The sequence below is a fragment of the Cherax quadricarinatus genome, chromosome 83 (assembly GCF_038502225.1).
Source record: "Cherax quadricarinatus isolate ZL_2023a chromosome 83, ASM3850222v1, whole genome shotgun sequence".
NCBI lineage: Eukaryota > Metazoa > Arthropoda > Malacostraca > Decapoda > Parastacidae > Cherax > Cherax quadricarinatus.
This window is the reverse complement of record NC_091374.1, coordinates 13,709,913-13,732,346: the sequence shown is the minus strand read 5'-3', so window position 1 is coordinate 13,732,346 and position 22,434 is coordinate 13,709,913. Positions and strand designations below refer to the sequence as shown.

The 22,434-nt window shown below is 38.8% G+C and overlaps 2 protein-coding genes across 3 annotated transcripts in view; one reads left to right on the top strand and one right to left on the bottom strand.

Annotated features, from left to right (window-relative positions):
• Nucleotides 1-230: 230 nt before the first annotated feature.
• Nucleotides 231-9,080, top strand: LOC128702112 (transient receptor potential channel pyrexia-like). Its single transcript, XM_053796132.2, has 5 exons — nucleotides 231-431; nucleotides 853-937; nucleotides 1,179-1,410; nucleotides 4,389-4,544; nucleotides 5,426-9,080. Exons 1-5 carry the CDS (start codon nucleotides 326-328, stop codon nucleotides 7,604-7,606), a joined length of 2,760 nt encoding a protein of 919 aa, XP_053652107.2. The 5' UTR covers nucleotides 231-325; the 3' UTR covers nucleotides 7,607-9,080.
• Nucleotides 9,081-10,479: 1,399 nt separating this feature from the next.
• LOC128702108 (cytoskeleton-associated protein 5-like) overlaps nucleotides 10,480-22,434 on the bottom strand; it is an 81,207-nt gene continuing 69,252 nt past the window's right edge. For both annotated transcript variants that reach the window (XM_070102862.1, XM_070102863.1), the window contains one exon: nucleotides 10,480-12,162. In XM_070102862.1, the coding sequence (XP_069958963.1) occupies nucleotides 11,921-12,162 (242 nt within the window). In that variant the 3' untranslated portion in view covers nucleotides 10,480-11,920. The remainder of the gene's footprint in view (nucleotides 12,163-22,434) is intronic.

Below are 22,434 nucleotides of genomic sequence, written 5' to 3'. Positions count from 1 at the left end.
TAAACTAGTGTTGATATTTGCCCATTAAAGGCAAATATTATACCTGAAATTTAATATAACGTCTAGATCATTATGCAGATAAGTGTATGCCTAACAAAAGCTTAGTGGACATCGTTACTATTATTATTATTATAATTAAGGAGAAGAACTCAACCCATAAGGGTCATGCAAGCAACAACACCAGACATTCACAAATGGGTATACCTACTGGCCATATAAAGAGCTAAGTAAGGCTTTGGTCATCTCATTACAGGTGTTAGTCTGAGCGGGCGCCTTGACCACCCTTCCGGTGCTCTGAGTTAATAATAGATATACTGTACAACGCATGTGTGTCACTTATCTGTCCCACCTGGTGTTTGTTATTGAAACATATTGCACCACTGTTACTTGGAGTTTGCTGGTAGTGTCTTCGACTCAACTGACTTACCTAGGTGGGTGGAGTCTCCTGACACCTGCTGGCTCTGGTGTGCATACTGGGGGAAGGCGGCAGAAAATATTTACCCTGATTTTTTTGTGCCCTGAATTTTGTATAAGAAAAATAGTTCGTGAAACAGTATAAGTATACAATATGCTATGTACTAATGTTTGTAAAATATTAACAAGACAACCGCCATTTATTAATCTAAAGTTGAACGTAAAGCAGTAAACAATTAACCCAGCTCAAACACAAATCACAAATGGATTATCGAGGAATCTACCCTGAGAAAATTAAGCGTTTACCCTAAAAATGTTCAGTTTGGCAGTCCCGATGGGGTGTTGTTACCTCCAGACCCCCTCCCTGACCTCATTGACCCTGATCAGTCCCTTAAAAATTCATCAATCCCTTAATTACCACACTTGTATATATTGCAGGAAGTTTGCACAAAGCTTCAGGACAAGGCACGAGTGCAGCAGTGATCAAAGTTATGTGGAAGTTTTTGACATGGAAGGGAGGACGGTATAGTATTTATTAGTAATAATATAGTAATTACTGTACTGTAATTTGCATTATTAATCATTAATTTCAATAGTTAAAAATTCGTTTATTACCAAAATTATATTAAAATTAATAATAATAATGACACTGATAAAGTTCGTTCTTGGAATATTCGTCATAATTATTTTACTATAAAACATAATGAAACAGAAACATTATCACTCCTACTATTAATTTTCGTCTCAAATTTTCTCTGCCTCAGTCGAAGGTCTTCCAACTTCCGGATCAGCATGACCAGCAGCATGACCAGCAACAGCAGGTGGAGGAGAAACCACAGCAGCCAGATGGAAGACGTGGAAGAAGGTGTTGAGGACGATCAGATGACGGTGGTAGTGAGGACTGCTGGATCCTCCAGTGGTACCTTCAATACTCGTCCACCAGAGGCGCACAACACAGTACCACAGTCTTGCACCGAGATACATCCACTCTTCTCGGTATGTAAGCTGACCAATACGTACTTACTTTTTCTTCAGAATGCTAGCCAGATTAGCTAACCAGGTTCGTCCATCAGAGACATAACAATAGTACTAGTCTTGCATGGAGATCCGAAATGCGTTGCATACCTATGGCTTTCAACATGCACTCATGCATTTCTATACAGTGTATCATGTTGAAATATACTTGTTTTGTATCCATCCACTCTTCTCGGTATGTATGCTGAGCAATACTTACTTTTTTTTTCAAAACGCTGGCCAAATTAGTTAACAAAGTGGGTACATTTTGTGTGTTAGAAACAACCAGCATACGTAAGGGGGCTTACCAACAGACCCCTGGCAGTCTTCAAGCTGGCACTGGACAAGCACCTAAAGTCGGTTCCTGATCAGCCGGGCTGTGCTCGTACGTTGGTTTGCGTGCAGCCAGCAGTAACAGCCTGGTTGATCAGGCTCTGATCCACCAGGAGGCCTGGTTACAGACCGGGCCGCGGGGGCGTTGACCCCCGGAACTCTCTCCAGGTAAACTCCAGGTAAGACCACGACAACAAATTAGTTGAATGTTGAGGCCTTGTCCCTGGACCCTATTTTGCAACATAATATGATTACCACCCATTGGATGCGTTTTTGGTGCATAATTTGGAAAGTTTTGAACCTACACAGCCTAAACCCAAAAAGTATCATTCTTTTCATAAGTCACATCAGCTATTAATGATTAGAGCCGTTAAGAAAATGCATGCCAAAGTTAATTTACAAAAAAATACACGCATTTTATAAATAAAATTTGCAAATTTGCACTACACACTTCAATAACAATCCCGACCTTCTGAGAATACACTAATGAACATTAAAATGGTATAAAATACCGACAGGTTGTTAGGTAAGACACATATGCAACAGTTAGGTATCTTTATTATGAAACGTTTCGCCTACACAGTAGGCTTCTTCAGTCAAGTACAGAAAAGTTGATAGAAGCAGAAGATACTTGAAGACGATGTAATCAGTCCATCACCCTTGAAGTTTTGAGGTGGTCAGTCCCTCAGTCAAGGGGGAAGCGCTAAACCCGGAGGATTATACAGCGCCTGGGGGGGATGTGGAAGGCATTCAGGCTTAATTCGGGGAACTGGAGCACAGATCCAATTATCTAAATCAAGAGCCCCTCAGCAACATCAAGGAACCTTCCTTGAGGGGGTCTGGAGAAGAGCATTGTTCCATAGTATGAAACAATATTGTTTCATACTATGGAACAATGCTCTTCTCCAGACTGAGGGACTGACCACCTCAAAACTTTAAGGGTGATGGACTGATTACATCGTCTTCAAGTATCTTCTGCTTCTATCAACTTTTCTGTACTTGACTGAAGAAGCCTACTGTGTAGGCGAAACGTTTCATAATCAAGATACCTAACTGTTGCATATGTGTCTTACCTAACAACAATACACTAATGTTGGAAGTTTGAAGCCGATCAAAAGAAGCTTGTTCAAATTATTACGTGGAGACCAAATCTGGGATTGGTGTGTCGATTTGCACACACACACTATATATATACGTATATATATATATTATATATATATATATATATATATATATATATATATATATATATATATATATATATATATATATATATATATATATATATATATATATATATATATGTCGTGCCGAATATGTAAAACTGGTCAATTAGCAAGAACTCATTTAAAATTAAGTCCTTTCTGAAATTTTCTCTTATACGTTTAAAGATTTCTTTTTTCATTAATGTTAATGTAAAAAATTTTAATTTTGCACCAAAAGAATCGTAGAAAACTTACCTAACCTTGTTATAACAAGAACAATTTATTTTAGCCTAACCCAACTAAATATATTTTAGATTTGTTTACAATAATTTAATACTAATTATTATTATTATAATCAAAAAGAAGCGCTAAGCCACAAGGGCTATACAGCAATTTAATACTAGGCAAACACAATCAAATATATTTTTTTTTCGTTAGGTTCAGAATGATTTTGGCGAAATTATTGCATACACAAATTTTCACTTGTCCTATATGGCAAGATGAGCGTTGCTATTTAAGCCAAGATCGCAAGTTCTGCCTATTCGGCACGACATTATATATATATATATATATATATATATATATATATATATATATATATATATATATATATATATATATATATATATATCACAGGGAACTGGAGCACAGATCCAGTTTCCTAGATCAAGAGCCCCTCACCAGCATCAAGGAACCTGCCTTGAGGGGTAACAACAATAATAATATATTTACTGTAAGTACATGTAAATGGTATACAGGCCCAGCTGACATCAATGACAGTGTCATATAGAGAGCCGCTTGTTATTATTATTATAATCAAAAAAGAAGCGCTAAGCCACAAGGACTATACAGCAGAGCCGCTTGTTATGAAGAGCATTTCGGGCAAATTAGGTCAATTGTCTCAGGACGCGACCCATGCCAGTCGACTAACACCCAGGTACACATTTTACTGATGGGTGAACATAGACAGCCGTTGTAAAGAAACACACCCAATGTTTCTACCCTCGCTGGGAATCGAACCCAGAACTCACCGTGTGAAGCAAGCTTTAGCCACCAGGCCACGGGGCACCACCGAATTATATCAACATTTCAGAATACATATTACCAGTGTTGTATTTATCATAACTGTTATTATTACTATGTTCATGGGGAAGCGCTATGCCATCTGGGGTCATACATCTCTTCGGGAAATGGAGGTAATCATCAGGATTGATCCAAGGAAAAGGAGGGTGACTCCAACTCATTGGTTCAAGAGCTCATCTTTAGTATCAAGGCACCTCTCTCCCTTGAAGGCAACAATAATCAGCAATTATCAGTTTTACGTTTGAGGACACATTACATTACGTCTCAAATGTATATCACTTAAAACGTATCTAAAACAATGATTTTAATAATGTCAGTGATAGTGTTTATTTACCCTAGGCCATTCAGCTTTGTGATGTGGAGGAGGTACGACAGCTGCTGCTGGAGGCACCGCAGGCGACGAGGGAGGTGTGTGCAGGTCTCTCCCCCCTCCATGCAGCCACTCACCTCCAACATTTACCCATTCTCAGGCTCCTTCTCCAGCACAATGCTCATGTAAGTTGTCATTCTTATACCTGACATGTAACTCAGTGGTTAGATTATCATAAACTTGTAACCCTTATGGTTCAGTGGTTAGAGCATTCAGTGTACGAGTAAAATGTTCTGGATTCCAGTCTTAGGCAGGGCAAGGCTAAAGTTCATTATTATTATAATGGAGAAGCGCTAAACCCGTAGGATTATACAGCGCCTGTGGAGGGGGATGGAATGGAAGGTATTCAGGCTTAATTCAAGGAACTGGAGCACAGATCCAATTTCCTAGATCAAGAGCCCCTCACCAGCATCAAGAAACTTTCCTTGAGGGGGTCTGTGGTTCAGAATCCATGTTTACATAGCAGAAAAATGGTAGCCTAGTGTTAGACAGCTTTTTTTTTTTTGGCTGTGAGAAATAAACACAGGTAGGAAAATAGGCTTTAGCACATAAATTGAGCTGTGTAAAATTTTTAATCCTCAATCAGGTAAAAAGAGAAGTATTATTTTATTATGGCTTATTATTGTTTTAGTCATGCTTAATCAATAAACTCATACAGGTCATACAGCATCTGGGAAATGGGAGGTAATCAGATTTCATCTAAGGAAAGGGAGTGTTGCTCAGATTCTTTGAGCCTAGAGTCCTTCACCAGCATTAGAGCACCTTCTTGACGGAAATAGGATCATTGTATAATACTTCAGGTTCACAATGAAACTCTTTGTCAGCAGTCTGCTTTGTGTTATTTTGCTTTCTTTTTCGTAATGTATTTACAAAAATATAATACATATTCTTTTGTCACCAGTAAATATGTGGTTAATTACTGTCAATATCATGAACCCTGTAATAAAAAGTTAAACTGTATATCACATTTGTTTATAACTTATACTAATGAATTACTTGAATGCAGGTGGAGATGGTAGATGGGCTTGGCAATACATCACTGTACACGGCTGTCTGTGAGGGCTGGCTGAAAGGTGTGGTTGAGCTGCTCAAGAATGGGGCCTCGCCAGACACACACTGCTCAGTCCCACCTTCTGCAGAAGGAGTTCGGGTCGGGGACACTCCTATGCAGATGGCTGTGAGGCTTGGGAATGCTTCCATTACCAGGATCATGATGAACTACAGTCCAGATGTAAGCTTGCTGGACAGTGATGGGTGCTGCCTCTTGCACCTGGCTGCCCATGCTCATAGTACTGAAATACTATCCCTCCTGCTAGAGCACAAAGTTTCTAGTGAGCTGCTACACTCGCGTAACAACAATGGTGATGGAGTCATGCACACAGCCATTGTGAAGGAATGTGAAGCCTCTTGTGAAAATGCACTCCTAGAAGTACTGCAGATGTTGTTTGATGCTGGAGTAGATGTCAACTCTACAAACAATCAAGGAGAATCCCCTCTCTTTTTAGCTGCCTGCTTTCGGTTTTCTAAGGGTGTGCAGCTGTTATTATCCATGGGGGCAGATCCCTTAGTGGTGACACAAAGTGGAGAATCGGTAGTACACGGTGCTTGTTACAAGGGCTGCTCCACCAGCCTCACCCACCTGCTCGACACTGGTCGTATAAATAAACTTATCACCAAGCCAGATAATGAGGGTATTGAACCCTTCCTCTATGCTGTTCGCAGTAGTTCAATCGATTGCTGTGATCTGCTGCTGAACAATGGAGACCACCTGACACGTAAGGATATAGATGGTACATCTCGCTGTTCACTGTTACTAAAGTACCTTCCGTCAGCCACAGACCTTCTCAAACAACTTTTTGACAATCGTATTCAAGTGTCCAATGAGCCTCAACATGACCCCAACTTCCACGTAACATTCGACTACTCGGTCATACTGTCACAGCAAGGAGGCATACAAAGCTCTCTCATATATGACCTTAACAACACGGAAGCAGAACCTCTCCTAAAACATCCACTTGTAGAATCTTTCCTTGGTATTAAATGGAACAGAATCAGGTTTTTCTTTTACAGTAAAATTGTCTGCTTCTTCATTTTTCTCGTACTTCATACAGTGTACATTGTCTCGGTATACAAGAAGGAGTCAGAGAAGACCTTGGCTCTTGGTACATTTCGGTATTTACACATATTTATGTATTCTGTCATCTTGTGGCCTGAGCTGTTTACCATAATTGGCAATGCCAAAAGGTACATAAAACACTGGGAAACACTGACAAAGGTTATTGCATTAGGAGCATCTGCTTACGTTGTATTCGTAGGAGGAACAAGTCCTGAACTGGAGACCAACTTTACAAACTCAACATCCGGGAAAATGTCAGTGGAGAGACAAGTGGCTGCAACATCTGTGTTTTTTGGGTGGGTAGAGTTGATGATGTTGTGTGGACGACTCCCCATCCTTGGATCCAATGTCCTCATGTTCACACGGATTGCTAAGTCAGCTATTAAATTCATTGCTGCATTTATTGGCCTACTGATTGGGTTTGCAGCAAGTTTTATGGTTTTATTTTATGATAAAAAGGAATTCAGCAGTTTCTTTACCAGTCTAGTAAAGACATTCATGATGATGATTGGAGAGTTGGATTACACAGAGCTAGTAGACTCTCAACCTACTTACCTCGTGTACATTTTCCTAACAGTGTTCCTCTTTCTTGTGTGTATCCTTATGGCCAATCTTCTCATTGGTCTTGCTGTGGACGACATATCTAATCTGGAGCGACTTGGTGAAATTGAAAGGCTGTCCAAGCAAGCATCATACCTCATTACATTTGAGAAGCTAACTAGTGCTGTTACAATGTTTTGGTTATTTCCACACCGTCTGGCAAAACTTTTAATTAACATCTCTACAATAAACCATGAAGAGAAAGTTTATGTGAACAAGAAGCGATCTGGGAGATGGCAATTCCGTAAGTATCAAATCCCCAAGAGTACAGTTCAGGCAGCCATCTTAATTGCAAGATCCAGTGAAGATTCTCATAAGGAAAGTGCTGAACAGTGTGTAGCAGAGGTAAATGAATATGTAACAGAAACAAAAAAATTAGAAGACAAATTAGATAAACTAGAAAATATGATGAAAGAAAAGCTTAATGAGTTATTCATCACCCTGCAGTCTAAGAGGACAAAGAAGACTTAATTTAATAAATAGTGCTTCACCATATCCTTCAAATTACTATAATCATAACTAAGCATTAAACCCATAAGGGTCATACAGCACTGCCATATCCTTCTAAACCTGCTATTGAGGAGCTTTTGATCCAAGGAATGGAGAGGCATCCTGTTCCACTCTGTGAGAATTGTCAAGTGCCCGTTGCTGTTAGCCATATTCTGTTGGACTGCCCCCACTATCGAAGAGCATGCAGAATTTACCTCCGATGCCATCACCGCTCTAATGCCCTTTATCTTCCCTTCTTGCTCATGGACCCTTCTTTAACCCAGACTCTTTCATTAACTTTTTGACAGCATCTGATTTACTGCACAAACTTTGATGATGCCTCTAGTACTCCTCACAGCCCTCTCTACCTCAATCTCTTGCTACTCTCTACCCCTGCACTATCCACTGCACTCCATAACCTAACAATCATCCCTCTCCCTACCCATTACCCCTGTATCCTTCCCAGCCCAGTGGTGCTGAATGACCCTTGTAGGTTTAGCACTTCTTTTTGATTATAATAATAATAACAATAATTAGTAGAAAAAGGTAAGGTCAAGATTTTGAAGAAAGTACAATGGAAACAAACAGTATCCTGCATCTTTAAGAATATGCAATGATGGAGGGTGGGATAGCCTAATCTAATAAATCTTTTTTTTTTTTTATATGATTTGCTAACACATGATACCACCTACTGACCTTTGTGAGCTCCTTGAGGGGTATGTAATGGAGGGGGAGAACCTGGGCTCTTCCACCCCTCTGGAACAAAACTGCTAATTAAATTAACATTATAATATTACTGCTTAATATTTGAATTAATGATGTAAGGTCCATCTGATGGAGGTGGTTTGAGACAACATATTACCTCATCCCTTTGAGATATAATTTCATAACTCAGTAAATTTATTGTACCCGATTACTGATTATGGAAGTCACCCTGGCAAATATCAGTGATTATTAGATGGTTGTAATGACATTTTTTCCAGTACTGTAAAAACTAAAATGACCCTGAATGGATAACAGAAGGCTAATACACCTCTTGAGTATGTGAATGTGGCACAGTCACATTCCTTTCAAAGGGTTTCCTTGATGCTGATAAAGGCTTCTTGTTCCAAGGAATTGCAGTTAACCTTCCCTCCTAGGAATCAAACCCTAGATGACCCCTTACTGGAGTAATGCTTTAATATAATAAAAATATTACCATATCATTAAAAACAGGTGAGGATCACTTTGTGCATCAAGGCAATAAAAAAAAGGAAAAAATCAAAGATACAGAACCTGTCATGCTTTTGATCAAAATCTAATTTAACCTACCATACCATAGGCAGGGATTGAACTTGTGGCGAGCAAGTCACGTCATTATGATTTTGCGAGTCCTAATTTAACCTAACACAACCTATTCATTATTTTTTAACCTATGTCAGCTATAAAATCAGTAATAAAGTGCATATTCAGCCTATTTAGAATTTTTCTTTCTTGTAACTTACAAACCTCCCTTAACCCTTAAACTGTCCAAACATAGATCTACGTTTTTTCAACATTTGAAAGTATGTAAAAAAAAGATTTTTTTTTTTTTACATTTAAAAATGTATAAAAAACTTTGATCTACTTTTTTTTTTATATTTGAAAATATTGAAGGTAGTAGGTTGGTAGACAGCAACCGCCCAGGGAGGTACTACCGTCCTGCCAAGTGAGTGTAAAACGTAAGCCTGTATTTGTTTTACACGATGGTAGGATTGCTGGTGTTTTTTCTGTCTCATAAACATGCAAGGTTTCAGGTACGTCTTGCTACTTCTGCTTACACTTAGGTCACACTACACATACATGTACAAGCATATGTATACACACCCCTCTGGGTTTTCTTCTATTTTCTTACTAGCTCTTGTTCTTGTTTATTTCCTCTTATCTCCATGGGGAAGTGGAACAGAATTCTTCCTCCGTAAGCTATGCGTGTTGTAAGAGGCGACTAAAATGCCAGGAGCAAGGGGCTAGTAACCCCTTCTCCTGTATATATTACTAAATGTGAAAGGAGAAACTTTTGTTTTTCCTTTTGGGCCACCCCGCCTCGGTGGGATACGGCCGGTGTGTTGAAAGAAAGAAAGATTTGAAAATATGTAAAAAAAAACGTAGATCTACATTTGGAGCACTATGCATGTGAACGTAGATCTGCTTGGACAGTTTAAGGGTTAAAGAGTTCTTGGTCCAAAGAATTGGAGCTACCCCTCCTAATAAAACCTCATTACATCACCCTTCCCAATCCTTTGGTACTATATGACTTAGGGCTTATGTATACTCATGGGGAAGCATTAATTCCATAGAGTTCATACAGCACTTGGGAAATTTAAGGCAATCAGGTTTTATCTAAGGGGATCGAACTCCCATCACCAGCATCACAACACCTCTATTAGAAGGCTTACAAGCTTTGCATGTTCTTATGAATATGATAAAACTTGAGGAAGCTTCAAAAACGTCCATGGAAAGTTACAAGTACTGAAAAAACAGCCGTTCATTTTGGTAACTAATCGTCTTTTGCTGAAAAGAGACATCAAACCGTAATTTTTAAGCAAATGATGCGCTTCTGTTGTTGCCATCTTCTGGAGCACTAGCCAAATATGAGCAGTGGAAATTTTTTTTTCTCTTGCTCAGAAGCCTGTTGTCCCCTCATTCCTTAACCTTTTTTGTCTTTCTCACTTGGCTCTCACTCTTCCATGATCTCATCAGTTAAAGTGTACTTCATCATTACTTCGTTGGTACTGGACTTTCCTGCAAATCCTTGCACCTTTCTTAATTACTATGAAAGACAAAATTTGGTATTTCTTAATTTCTACACACAAATAACTTACAAAAGGTGAGGTACATTCTTGGTCTTTTCTCTATTATTTATTGACTAAACCATTTTACAATAAATCCTAATTTGTATAGGTAGTTTTATAAGTTAATTGTATTGAACTAAAACTTGAGTATTTACACGAGGTGCTTTGCAAAGGAAGTTATTTATGGAAAAAATATAAAACTACAATTAAAGTTTTTTTTGAAGATTAACAAAAACAGTGAAAGTTAAATGAATCACATCTAAGAAAAAAATTACAATTACAGTACAGTTCATGAAGAGAATGTTTGGCTTGAGGCTTGTTCAGGAAAATCTGAACATAGATGAAATCTGCTAAAATGCAGCTACATGAATTATAATTAAGGACTCATGCTTAACTTTTCTGAAGTTTATTTTATGGTAGACAAGTAAATTTGCATTTTGGAATGATACGAAAAGTTCCTTACATAATGTAACGTCAGTTAAAGTAATGCAAAAGATGCATTGTGGAAACTGATTTATAATACCTTATTACTCCAGATGGGTAACCCCAAAATAAAATACAAGTGCATGAAAAAAAAAAACATTTAATTTACTTCAGATTGAATTATACGAGATCACAGTTTGTCTAAGTTGTATAGGTAACTGTGAATATTAAGACATTTTAGATATATATGTATATAAATGGAAGTTCTGGCTCGATACATCACTTACACATGCTCACTAGTGGTAATCCATTCAGAAAAAATTAAAAAAGAAAAATCTAGATACGCAGAGGCTGTATAGATATTTGGGAGACATGAATTATATGGAAGATATAATGACATAAAACTCTTATCAACCTATCAGTGGATAGTATTACACACTGCTGTTCCCAGATCACATTTTTAACTAAGCAGCCTTCACAATACTGTACGTACATACATACAGAGATTCATTTAGGACCAGTCTTCAGGAGGGATGATGATAGTGTGAATGTGGCACTTACTTGGCCCCAAATTATCAAAAATTAAAGTGAATCTTTAATTACCAATTTTCCTAATTTAGCTTTAGGTTTGTGTTTAAAAGATACTTATATGAAATGAATTCTGATAAATGGTTACATGGCGGATGGAATGAGAACAAATAATTCAAGGACTCAATTTATAATGTAGCATCAGAATATCAAGCCTGTCTAAGCAGTATACAATTGAAATTCTTACGCAATGAAGTTTGAGGCACATTTCATGGTCCACCATCCACCTACTGTGAACCATCACTCTTGCTGGAAAAACAAATAAATCTTAACTTGAAGTTTAGATGTTCACAGAAATATTTATACACCAAGCACATCCACTCAAAACATAAAACTCCACAGTCAAGTAACCACTACACAAAGCCACTGGCTTTCTTTTAAAACTTGTTCGTTACTCAACACTGTCCTCGAATAAAATTATGAATTATTTGTGCTTTTTTTGCAAAAAAATTATATAAAATAAAAATTACAAGTTTCACTGATCATGAGAACCATAACGATCCATAGTTTGTTCTACAGAAAATTCAGATGGTATGCTTTTGATGTATTCAGAGATATCCACCTTCACATCTTTTTCAGTACTGCAAATATCTTTCACAGCAGTGTCAATGTAGGTATTGTCAAATCCAGCACGAGCAGCAATGGACTTGAACTGATCAACGAGGTCATTCATGTTGAAGTTGGTAGTGTCTGGAACTTGGATGGAAGCCAAAGGTCCTGCCAAGAAAATAAAACTGTGGTTACAAATGCAAATAGCCCTTGCTGCTTTGTTCTTTTTGCAAGACAGCATTTTTCGTCCCCTATTCAACCTTCAAATGTCATCAGCTCAATAACAATGTCAATCCCTTATTTGTAATTATATTAAACAAGTTGGGTTAGGAAGATGACAGTACACATTTAATACATTACAGGATCTTTGAAGAAAAGCTCAAGGGAAGAGGGTTGGGGGAGAACACTTTTACACAAGCCCACATGTGACCAGAACTGACTTTTTGGGAAATTCTAAAAAATCAATTATTAATTACCCTGTAAATCCAATAAATTTTAAAATTAAGAGTTGGGCTAAAATAATGCTATAGTCAAATACCATGTAAGGTGATACATTAGAAATCACAAAAACAAACTAATTAATACCTCAAATCCATTTTATATTCATTTTACTTGTTATCCTTCTCAGCCCAAAGAAACAGTTTTTTGCCTAAACCTGCAGTCAAACTTTTTTTTTTTGCCAAATTCTTGTCATGCTATTGTTACGGAAATTGTTAATGTTTTACAATACTGTATAATAATTGAAGACTAATCTGTAGTAATGCAGTAAATGAATATTGCCACTTTCTCCATAATAAATTAAATATTTTAAATGTATTTGAGTAAAATTACGATCATGATGTAATGATGAGGTAAGTAGGAACATGTGACACTTCACATGAGGGTGTCATGTGTTGTGGTTTAGTGGCAACTGGCTCAGTTTATTTGGTTTAAGCACATTCAGCATCCTACTTTTTGCACCATGAGTACTATTCATGGTGATCTGAATGTTTCCTGGTTATGTTTAGGCATTTCACTGCCATACCTGAAGGAGGGGTGTTAATATTGCAGTTTTATAACTGTAGTGTAAAGCACCCCTCTGGCAAGACAGTGATGGAGTGAATGAAGATGAGTTTTTCTTTTTCGGGCCACCCTGCCTTGGTGGGAATCGGCCAATATGATGATAAAAAATAATAATAAAATAACCTATCAGGCTAATTTTTAAATTTAGCTTTGTGGTTAAATATAGTTTTATGGATTGTATAACAAAAATATAGTACAGCTATTTTTAGGCATAGAGGAATTGTTAATCTTTTTATTAATATGGCAAAGAGCTCAGACCCATAAAAATCATACAGTGCATAAGGAATGGGAGATAATCAGGTTCAATCCAAGGGGAGAAACAGCTTCAACTCCTTGAATTGATAACTCTTCACCAACATCGATGTACCTCCCTTGAGGGCACACAAGTGTTAAACTTTTGGGTACCATGTAGGAAAACAGATGTAGTGAACTAAGGATTGGAAGAATTCAGAATCAACAAGACAAGTTGAAACACACTACAGTAATCAATGGAGTAACCAATCCTTACTTAATTGTAACCATGTTGGACTGCCCACTTCCACACAGGGACATGAAAAAAAACACTAACGTACACATATGGGAGAAGTCTCACACACACTTTTGGATTGATAGATAGATGGATGGATGGATGAGTGTCTGCATCAAAGGTTGGGGCTTTCTGCAAGAAAAGCAGGCAAAATCAGTGTGTCCAAGTCTTGACATAGAATAAATCTGCTGGCTCTCTGGCAGTTAGAACAGTCTTAACATGGGGAACTGTTAATCTTTTTACTGCAGTGACCCCCCAAAATTAAGAGAGCACATTTTTCCGAGTTCAATAAAAAAATCCCATCAGCACTTACCAAGATGTGATGGTGTGAAGTTGAAGGTCAGTGCCCCGATGACTGCAACATCGGTGATTACTGTATGCTGCGTATTACATTTTTCCACTTTTTTCTTGCATATTCTGATTTTTTTTTTTGTTAAATTTCAAGTAACTTTTATGGGCTATGACACTCATGTCATACTCAATGTCCTTATGGTTACCTCTTGTATACAACACAATATTCACACTGTCAACAGTACAGTGGACCCCCGGTTCACGATATTAATCCGTTCCTGAGAGCTCATCGTAAACCAAAATTATCGGAAAGCGAATCAATTTTCCCCATAAGAAATAATGGAAATCAAATTAATCCATGCAAGACACCCAAAAGTATGAAAAAAATAAAACTTTTACCACATGAAATATTAAGTTTAATGCAATAGATTAGTAATTACAATAACAACAATAACAATAGAATAATATGTAACAAAAGAATAATTGACACTTACCTTTAATGAAGATCTGGTGATGATTGATGGGATGGGAGGAGGGAAGTGTGTGGATGGTGTTAGCATTTAGAAGGGAAATCCCCCTCCGTTAGTACTTGAGGTAGCAAGTCCTTTTCCGGGGTTACTTCCCTTCTTCTTTTAATGCCACTAGGACCAGGTTGAGAGTCACTGGACTTGTGTCGCACAACATATCTGTCCATAGAGGCCTGTACCTCTCGTTCCTTTATGACGTTCCTAAAGTGGTTCACAACAGTGTCATTGTACAAGTTGCCAACACGGCTTGCAGTAGCTGTGTCAAGGTGATTTTCATCAAAAAAGGTTTGCACTTCAAGCCACTTTGCACACATTTCCTTAATTTCAATAGTCATTAGCACCCTTGGTCTCGATGGGTTGGCACTAGAACCTTTTTTGGGGCCCATGGTGACTTATTTTGCTGAAACAAGCACCAAAAACAGTGATAATATGGATAATATAGAATGTACCGAATGTATCCTTAGATGCGCACACACTGGCTGGCTTGTGAACACTGGACACGTCTCGTACGAATCGTATCGCATACCGGGTTTTGTATCGGGAAGAGAGGCAAATTTTTTTCAATCAAATGCATCGGCTACCGGATTTATCGGATACCGATAGCATCGGGAACCGGGGGTCCACTGTATATTGTTTATAAAACAATGATATACAAAAATGTAAATGAACAAATCCAGTTGCTTCACTTTCTTACTGTTCTAACATGTGTACACATACGTACATACAGGCAATGGTCATATTTCTAGAACTGATGCACTCTTTGAAATTCCCTGAAACATGGTTCAATACACAGTTACACTCTATATTCCCTATACATAAAATGCTTATCCCTGCACTTAACTGGGTACCTAGACATGTGTACACAGACCTAGCATCTCTTGAGTCCATTTCTTGTCTATAGCTGAGCAAAAGTAAACAAAGAAACCCAGAGCTAATGTTTCATCACCAGATTACATACCAACAAACAGGGTATGCAAGTTGCTCAAAGATGGGATGAGATGAAAAGCTGTAAGCCTTCTCCCTGAAAGCTGGCATCATTGGAACAACGTCTAGCATTGTGCTAGGTGCCAAGGTATTGTCCAGTGTGGTGAGAAAAGTATAGCACTGCGAACCTTGTTCCAAGGTTCGCAGGTTCGAGTCTCCTTCGGCCAGAGATCAGTGTTTGTGTATATTTCACCTGCTCTTGCGAATTCCTTGCATTGTTAAAATCTCGAGTAAGGCTGATACATGCAGGGGATGAGATGAAAAGATGTAAGCCTTCTCCCTGAAAGCTGGCTGCCTTGGATCAACGTCTAGCATTATGCTAGGCACTATAGCACTGCGTACCTTGTTCCAAGGTTCGTGTCTCCTTCAGCCAGAGATCAGTGTTTGTGTATATTTCGCCTGCTCTTGCGAATTCCTCACTCACTCTCTCTCACACACACACACACACCACCAAGTGCTGGACACAGTACACACAACCAAGAAGTGAAGAGGCTTCTGAGTGAGCTAGATACCTCAAAAGCAATGGGGCAACATAACATCTCTCCATGGGTCCTGAGAGAGGGAGCAGAGGCGCAATGTGTACCCCTAACAACAATATTCAATACATTAATCGAAACAGGGAGATTGCCTGAGGCATGGAAGACAGCAAATGTAGTCCCAATCTTTAAAAAAGGAGACAGACATGAAGCACTAAACTACAAAACAGTGTCACTGACATGTATAGTATGCAAAGTCATGGAGAAGATTATCAGAAGAGTGGTGGAACACCTAGAAAGGAATGATCTCAGCAACAGCAGCCAACATGGTTTCAGGGACGGGAAATCCTGTGTCACAAACCTACTGGAGTTCTATGACATGGTGACAGCAGTAAGACAAGAGAGAGAGGGGTGGGTGGATTGCATTTTCTTGGACTGCAAGAAGGCGTTTGACACAGTTCCACACAAGAGATTAGTGCAAAAACTGGAGGACCAAGCAGGGATAACAGGGAAGGCACTACAATGGATCAGGGAATACTTGTCAGGAAGATAGCAGCGAGTCATGGTACGTGGCGAGGTGTCAGAGTGGGCACCTGTGACCAGCGGGGTCCCACAGGGGTCAGTCCTAGGACCAGTGCTGTTTCTGGTATTTGTGAACTACATGACAGAAGGAATAGACTCCGAGGTGTCCCTGTTTGCAGATGACGTGAAGTTGATGAGAAGAATTCATTCGAACAAAGACCAGGCAGAACTACAAAGGGATCTGGACAGGCTGCAGACCTGGTCCAGCAATTGGCTCCTGGAGTTCAACCCCACCAAGTGCAAAGTCATGAAGATTGGGGAAGGGCAAAGAAGACCGCAGATGGAGTACAGTCTAGGGGGCCAGAGACTACAAACCTCACTCAAGGAAAAAGATCTTGGGGTGAGTATAACACCAGGCACATCTCCTGAAGCGCACATCAACCAAATAACTGCTGCAGCATATGGGCGCCTAGCAAACCTCAAAACAGCATTCCGACATCTTAATAAGGAATCGTTCAGGACCCTGTACACTGTGTACGTTAGGCCCATATTGGAGTATGCGGCACCAGTTTGGAACCCACACCTAGCCAAGCACGTAAAGAAACTAAAGAAAGTGCAAAGGTTTGCAACAAGACTAGTCCCAGAGCTAAGAGGCATGTCTTACGAGGAGAAGTCAAGGGAAATCAACCTGACGCCACTGGAGGACAGGAGAGAGAGGGGGGACATGATAACGACATACAAAATACTGAGAGGAATTGACAAGGTGGACAAAGACAGGATGTTCCAGAGATTGGACACAGTAACAAGGGGACACAGTTGGAAGTTGAAGACACAGATGAATCACAGGGATGTTAGGAAGTATTTCTTCAGCCACATAGTCATCAGGAAGTGGAATAGTTTGGGAAGCGATGTAGTGGAGGCAGGATCCATACATAGCTTTAAGCAGAGGTATGATAAAGCTCACGGTTCAGGGAGTGAGACCTAGTAGCGACCAGTGAAGAGGCGGGGCCAGGAGCTTGGACTCGACCCTTGTAACCTCAACTAGGTGAGTACACACACACAAACATGTACGTCATGCCGAATAGGCAGAACTTGCGATCTTGGCTTAAATAGCAACGTTCATCTTGCCATATAGGACAAGCGAAAATTTGTGTATGCAATAATTTCGCCCAAATCATTCTGAACCTAATGAGAAAAATAAATTTCACTGTGTTTGATTAGTATTAAATTATTGTAAACAAATCTAAAATATATTTAGTTGGGTTAGGCTAAAATAAATTGTTCTTGTTATAATAAGGTTAGGTAAGTTTTCTAAGATTCGTCTGGAGCAAAATTAAAATTTTTTACATTAACATTAATGAAATAAATATATCTTTAACCATTTCAGGGTTTCGGCCGTACTAGTATGGCTTAAGCGCTAGGGTCCATGACGTACTAGTACTCATAAATTCTAGCACCCTCAAATCTAGTGAGAGAAAGCTGGTAGGCCTACATATGAAAGAATGGGTCTATGTGGTCAGTGTGCACAGTATAAAAAAAATCCTGCAGCAAACAGTGTGTAATGAGAAAAAAAAACTTTGACCGTGTTTTTGGATTAAAACAGCGACTTTGCACTATATTTTCGTATGGTATTTATTGTTGTATTCTACTTTTCCTGGTCTCATTGTATAGAATGGAAGACATATTACAGAAATTGAGAGGATTTTGACTGGTTTTACAACGAAAAGTACCTTGAAATTGAGCTCAAAGTAGCAGAAATGTTCAATTTTTACCAAAGTTCAAAAGTAAACAAATCATGCTAAGCGTCCAATGCACATCAATTGGCGAGTCTAATATTCTTTCACAAGTGCGCCGATATTATTTATACCATTTCTACACTAATGCAGTAGTCTGCATAACAGTAAATCTTCTATTTTTTGTGAGAATAAAAATTCAAAGTGGAAAGCAAAAGAAATGTAAGAGGGACCCTATTTGGAAATTGGCATCTTTTGAAATTTGTGTGAAATTGGCAAAATTGCTAAATTCTGACCACTGTATTGGATAGTTGAAATCGGTAAATTGGTGGTTTCTTGTACTCATTCGATAGAAAAAATGGAGTTCTAGTGAAACAGTTACGATTTTTGTCGACTAGTACATTGGAATTGGCCGAAAATACGGCTCAAAGTGGGCAACATCGCCGATGCGTAAACATCGTTGAGACCGCTAACTTCCTGAGAGCATAATTCCTAAGTTTTCCATCAAATTTCATACTTTTGGTGTTATTATGATCTTTTCATAAGAAAAAATAATTTTTTTTTTTTTAATTTGGGGGACCCTGAGAACAAGTCTCTGAGAGGGCCTGTGGACCCTGAAAGGGTTAAACGTACAAGAGAAAATTTTATTTACACACACACACACACACATGCAAAACAACCACTGTGAAAGAACAGAGAAATTTCAAACGCTTTCGTGACTACTCACATTATCAAGGAACAATGTTCCTTGATAATGTGAATAGTCATGAAAGTGCTTGGAATTTCTCTATACTTTGACAGTGGTTGTTTTGCATATTCTGAAATCACCTGTTTACTGTGATCTTATTACTTACTTACATACTTTACTTACTTACTTACTTGCATACATACATACATACATACATATATATATCTATATATATTTACAATTTCATGATACTGATAGTGAAATTCAGCCACAAAGCACACTTCATATATTCAACCCAGGATAGCCCAATAGTCAAACAATGAGAATAATTTCCATGTTCTGATGAGTATTATCCTCTAAAATAATTGTATTACAGTGGAACCTCGGTTGTCGACTGCATTACTTGTCGAACAAATCTGTTTTCAAATGAGGAATTTGAGAAAAAAAAATATCAGGTTTTCATATGTTCTCTTGGTTGCTGACCTGCTGGTCCAGCCCATGGATTAGCAAGTCATTTCTAACTTCACGAAACTCTACACCAAAGCACTTTTTGAAAGGTGCTTTGAAATCACTTCAGAAACAAATTTAACCCACAGGGAGTTCTGAAAGGACCATTTCAATATCCTCACCTGCTTGAGGCTTATAGACAAAAACTGGAGTAATGAGTCTTCCAGAACCATGCAGTCAGCATGGAAGAAACTATGCCCTGACTTTGTGGCAACCAGGGATTTTGAAGGCTCTGAAAATGAGCCTGAGCCAGTAGAGGATACTGTGTCCCTGGGGAAGACCTTGGGCCTAGAGGTGACTAAAGATGATGTGGAGTTGGTGGAGGAGCATAGAACTTAACTCACCACAGAAGAACTTGTAGACCTTCAGAAGGAGCAGCAACAGATTGTAGCAGAGGAGCTGTCATCAGAGGAAGAGGAGGGAAGGGATGATGTGCCTATTGCACTTGTCAAGGAAATGTGTGCTAAATGGCATGAAGTGCAGGAGTTTGTTAAAAAATGCCATCAAGAAAAAGCAGTGGCCATCTGTCTCTCTAACATGTACAATGACAGTGTCATGTCTCAATTTAGACAAGTGTTAAAATGGAGACTAAAACAAACCTTGCTGAACAGGTTCTTAGCAAGACAGAACCAGTGAGCCAGAATGTGGTGTTAATGGCAAAGAGCAGTGGCATTGTTAGGGCTGGTGTCACCCGGGGTGGCATCTTTGGTGTCACCCCCATTTATGTACAGTAACCAAGAATAGCACTGGCCCCAACACTAGTCACTGCAGAACTCCACTAACTACACTCTCATCCTGATGCTTCATCTCTCATACTGACCTTTTGCTTTCTATTGTTACCTATTACCTTATTCGTGATAATGCCTTTCCTTTTACCCAAACTTGCTTCACTAGTTTCACAGTTAGCCTTGTACATGGTACTGCATCAAATGGTATGTACCCTCCAGCAACTGCTTGATTCAAGCCAAATACAACACCTCACCACAAACTGCCAACAGGTCTAGTGCCACTCCACTCACCCAACACTACTTAAACTCTACAAGCAAAACATGAACTAAAATCCTTAAACTAAGTTCAGGCAGCGAATACATAAATGGAAAACACACAACAAACCACAAGTCCTCAAAGAAGTGATGCATAACCACCAGACTGATTAAGGAACAACACAACCTCCATTATATCTCTATCCTCCTTCCAAAATAAGTGTTCCCAATAAAAGGTCCATAGCTCATCTTCAGATAGGTAGAAATTAGGCATACCTGTTTATGAGTGTCAATGCATGGCAAATCAACATGACTAAAGACTCGACTAATGCAACAATGAAGCTTGCAATCTCCACCAAAGATGGTAGTCTGCTCTCAAACGAGTGCTATAGGAAAAAAATAGGATAGCACCTCCCCTACCCACATTTACAATAGAATCAACCAATTAGAATAGGGTCTAATTCAACAATAACCCTACTGCTGATAATCCCATAGTGATGCCAACTAGTCAAGAGACATCATAGGTGGTTCTACTCTTAGTTTAACCAAGAGTATCACTTCTAGGTGAAATTTTAATAGAGTGCCTGCACTCTAAAGGAGGGGTGGAGATGTTTGGTTTGGAGGGGCATCTGAACTATAGTATCAGCATGCCTCTGGTAAGACAGTAATGGAGTAAATAATGTTATTATTATTATTACTATTATTATGGGAGATTCTAAAGAAAAATTGCAAAGGTAAGTGGATGAGTTTGGGAATGTGTGTAAAGGTAGAAAGTTGAAAGTGAACATAGAAAAAGAGTAAGGTGATGAGGGTATCAAATCATTTAGATAAAGAAAAATTGGATATCAAATTGGGGAGGAGGAGTATGGAAGAAGTGAATGTTTTCAGATACTTGGGAGTTGATGTGTCAGCAGATGGATTTATGAAGGATGAGGTTAATCATAGAATTGATGAAGGAAAAAAGGTGAGTGGTGCGTTGAGGTATATGTGGAGTCAAAAAACGTTATCTATGGAGGCAAAGAAGGGAATATATGAAAGTATAGTATTACCAACACTCTTATATGGATGTGAAGCTTGGGTGGTAAATGCAGCAGCGAGGAGACGGTTGGAGGCAGTGGAGATGTCCTGTCTAAGGGCAATGTGTGGTGTAAATATTATGCAGAAAATTCGGAGTGTGGAAATTAGGAAAAGGCGTGGAGTTAATAAAAGTATTAGTCAAAGGGCAGAAGAGGGGTTGTTGAGGTGGTTTGGTCATTTAGAGAGAATGAATCAAAGTAGAATGACATGGAAAGCATATAAATCTATAGGGGAAGGAAGGAGGGGTAGGGGTCGTCCTCGAAAGGGTTGGAGAGAGGGGGTAAAGGAGATTTTGTGGGCGAGGGGCTTGGACTTCCAGCAAGCGTGTAAGATAGGAGTGAATGGAGACGAATGGTACTTGGGACCTGATGATCTGTTGGAGTGTGAGCAGGGTAATATTTAGTGAAGGGATTCAGGGAAACCGGTTATTTTCATATAGTTGGACTTGAGTCCTGGAAATGGGAAGTACAATGCCTGCACTTTAACCCTTTGACTGTTTCAGGCCCCTCTCTGAAACTGTCATTCTATGTCGCTAAATTTTTGAAAAAAAAAAAAAAAAAAAAAATTATTTTTTCTTATGAAATGATAGAGAATCTTTTCTCGATGGTAATGACACCAAAAGTTCGAAATTTGGTCGAAAACTCGTGGAATTATGCTCCCGCGAAGTTAGCGGTCTCGGCGACATATGCGTATCGGCGATTTCGCCGACTTTGAGCCCTATTTTCAGCCAATTCCATTGTTCCAGTTGACCAAACTCATAGCTATTTCTTTAGAACTCCATTTTATCTATCAGCTGAGTACAAGAAACCTCCCATTTACTAATTTGGACTACCCAATATGGTGGTCAGAAATTGGCAATTTGGCCAATTTCACACAAAATAAAAAATATGCCAATTTCAAAATAGGGTCCAGAATAAACAAGGTAGACATTCGTGGCACTAAAATAACATATGCTCTGTTCATTAGTCACATCTCTAGGCCCCTCTTATATTATTATTGCTTTCTATTTTGATTTTTTATTCATACAAAAAAATACAAAATTTACTGTTATGCAGATGACTGCA

Coding starts and splice junctions, on each gene's coding strand:
- LOC128702112 (XM_053796132.2), top strand. CDS start 326: ATGTGTGTCACTTATCTGTCCCACCTGGTGTTTGTTATTGAAACATAT. Junction 432..852: donor GACTCAACTGACTTACCTAG/GTGGGTGGAGTC, acceptor TATATATTGCAG/GAAGTTTGCACAAAGCTTCA. Junction 1,411..4,388: donor AGATACATCCACTCTTCTCG/GTATGTAAGCTG, acceptor TATTTACCCTAG/GCCATTCAGCTTTGTGATGT.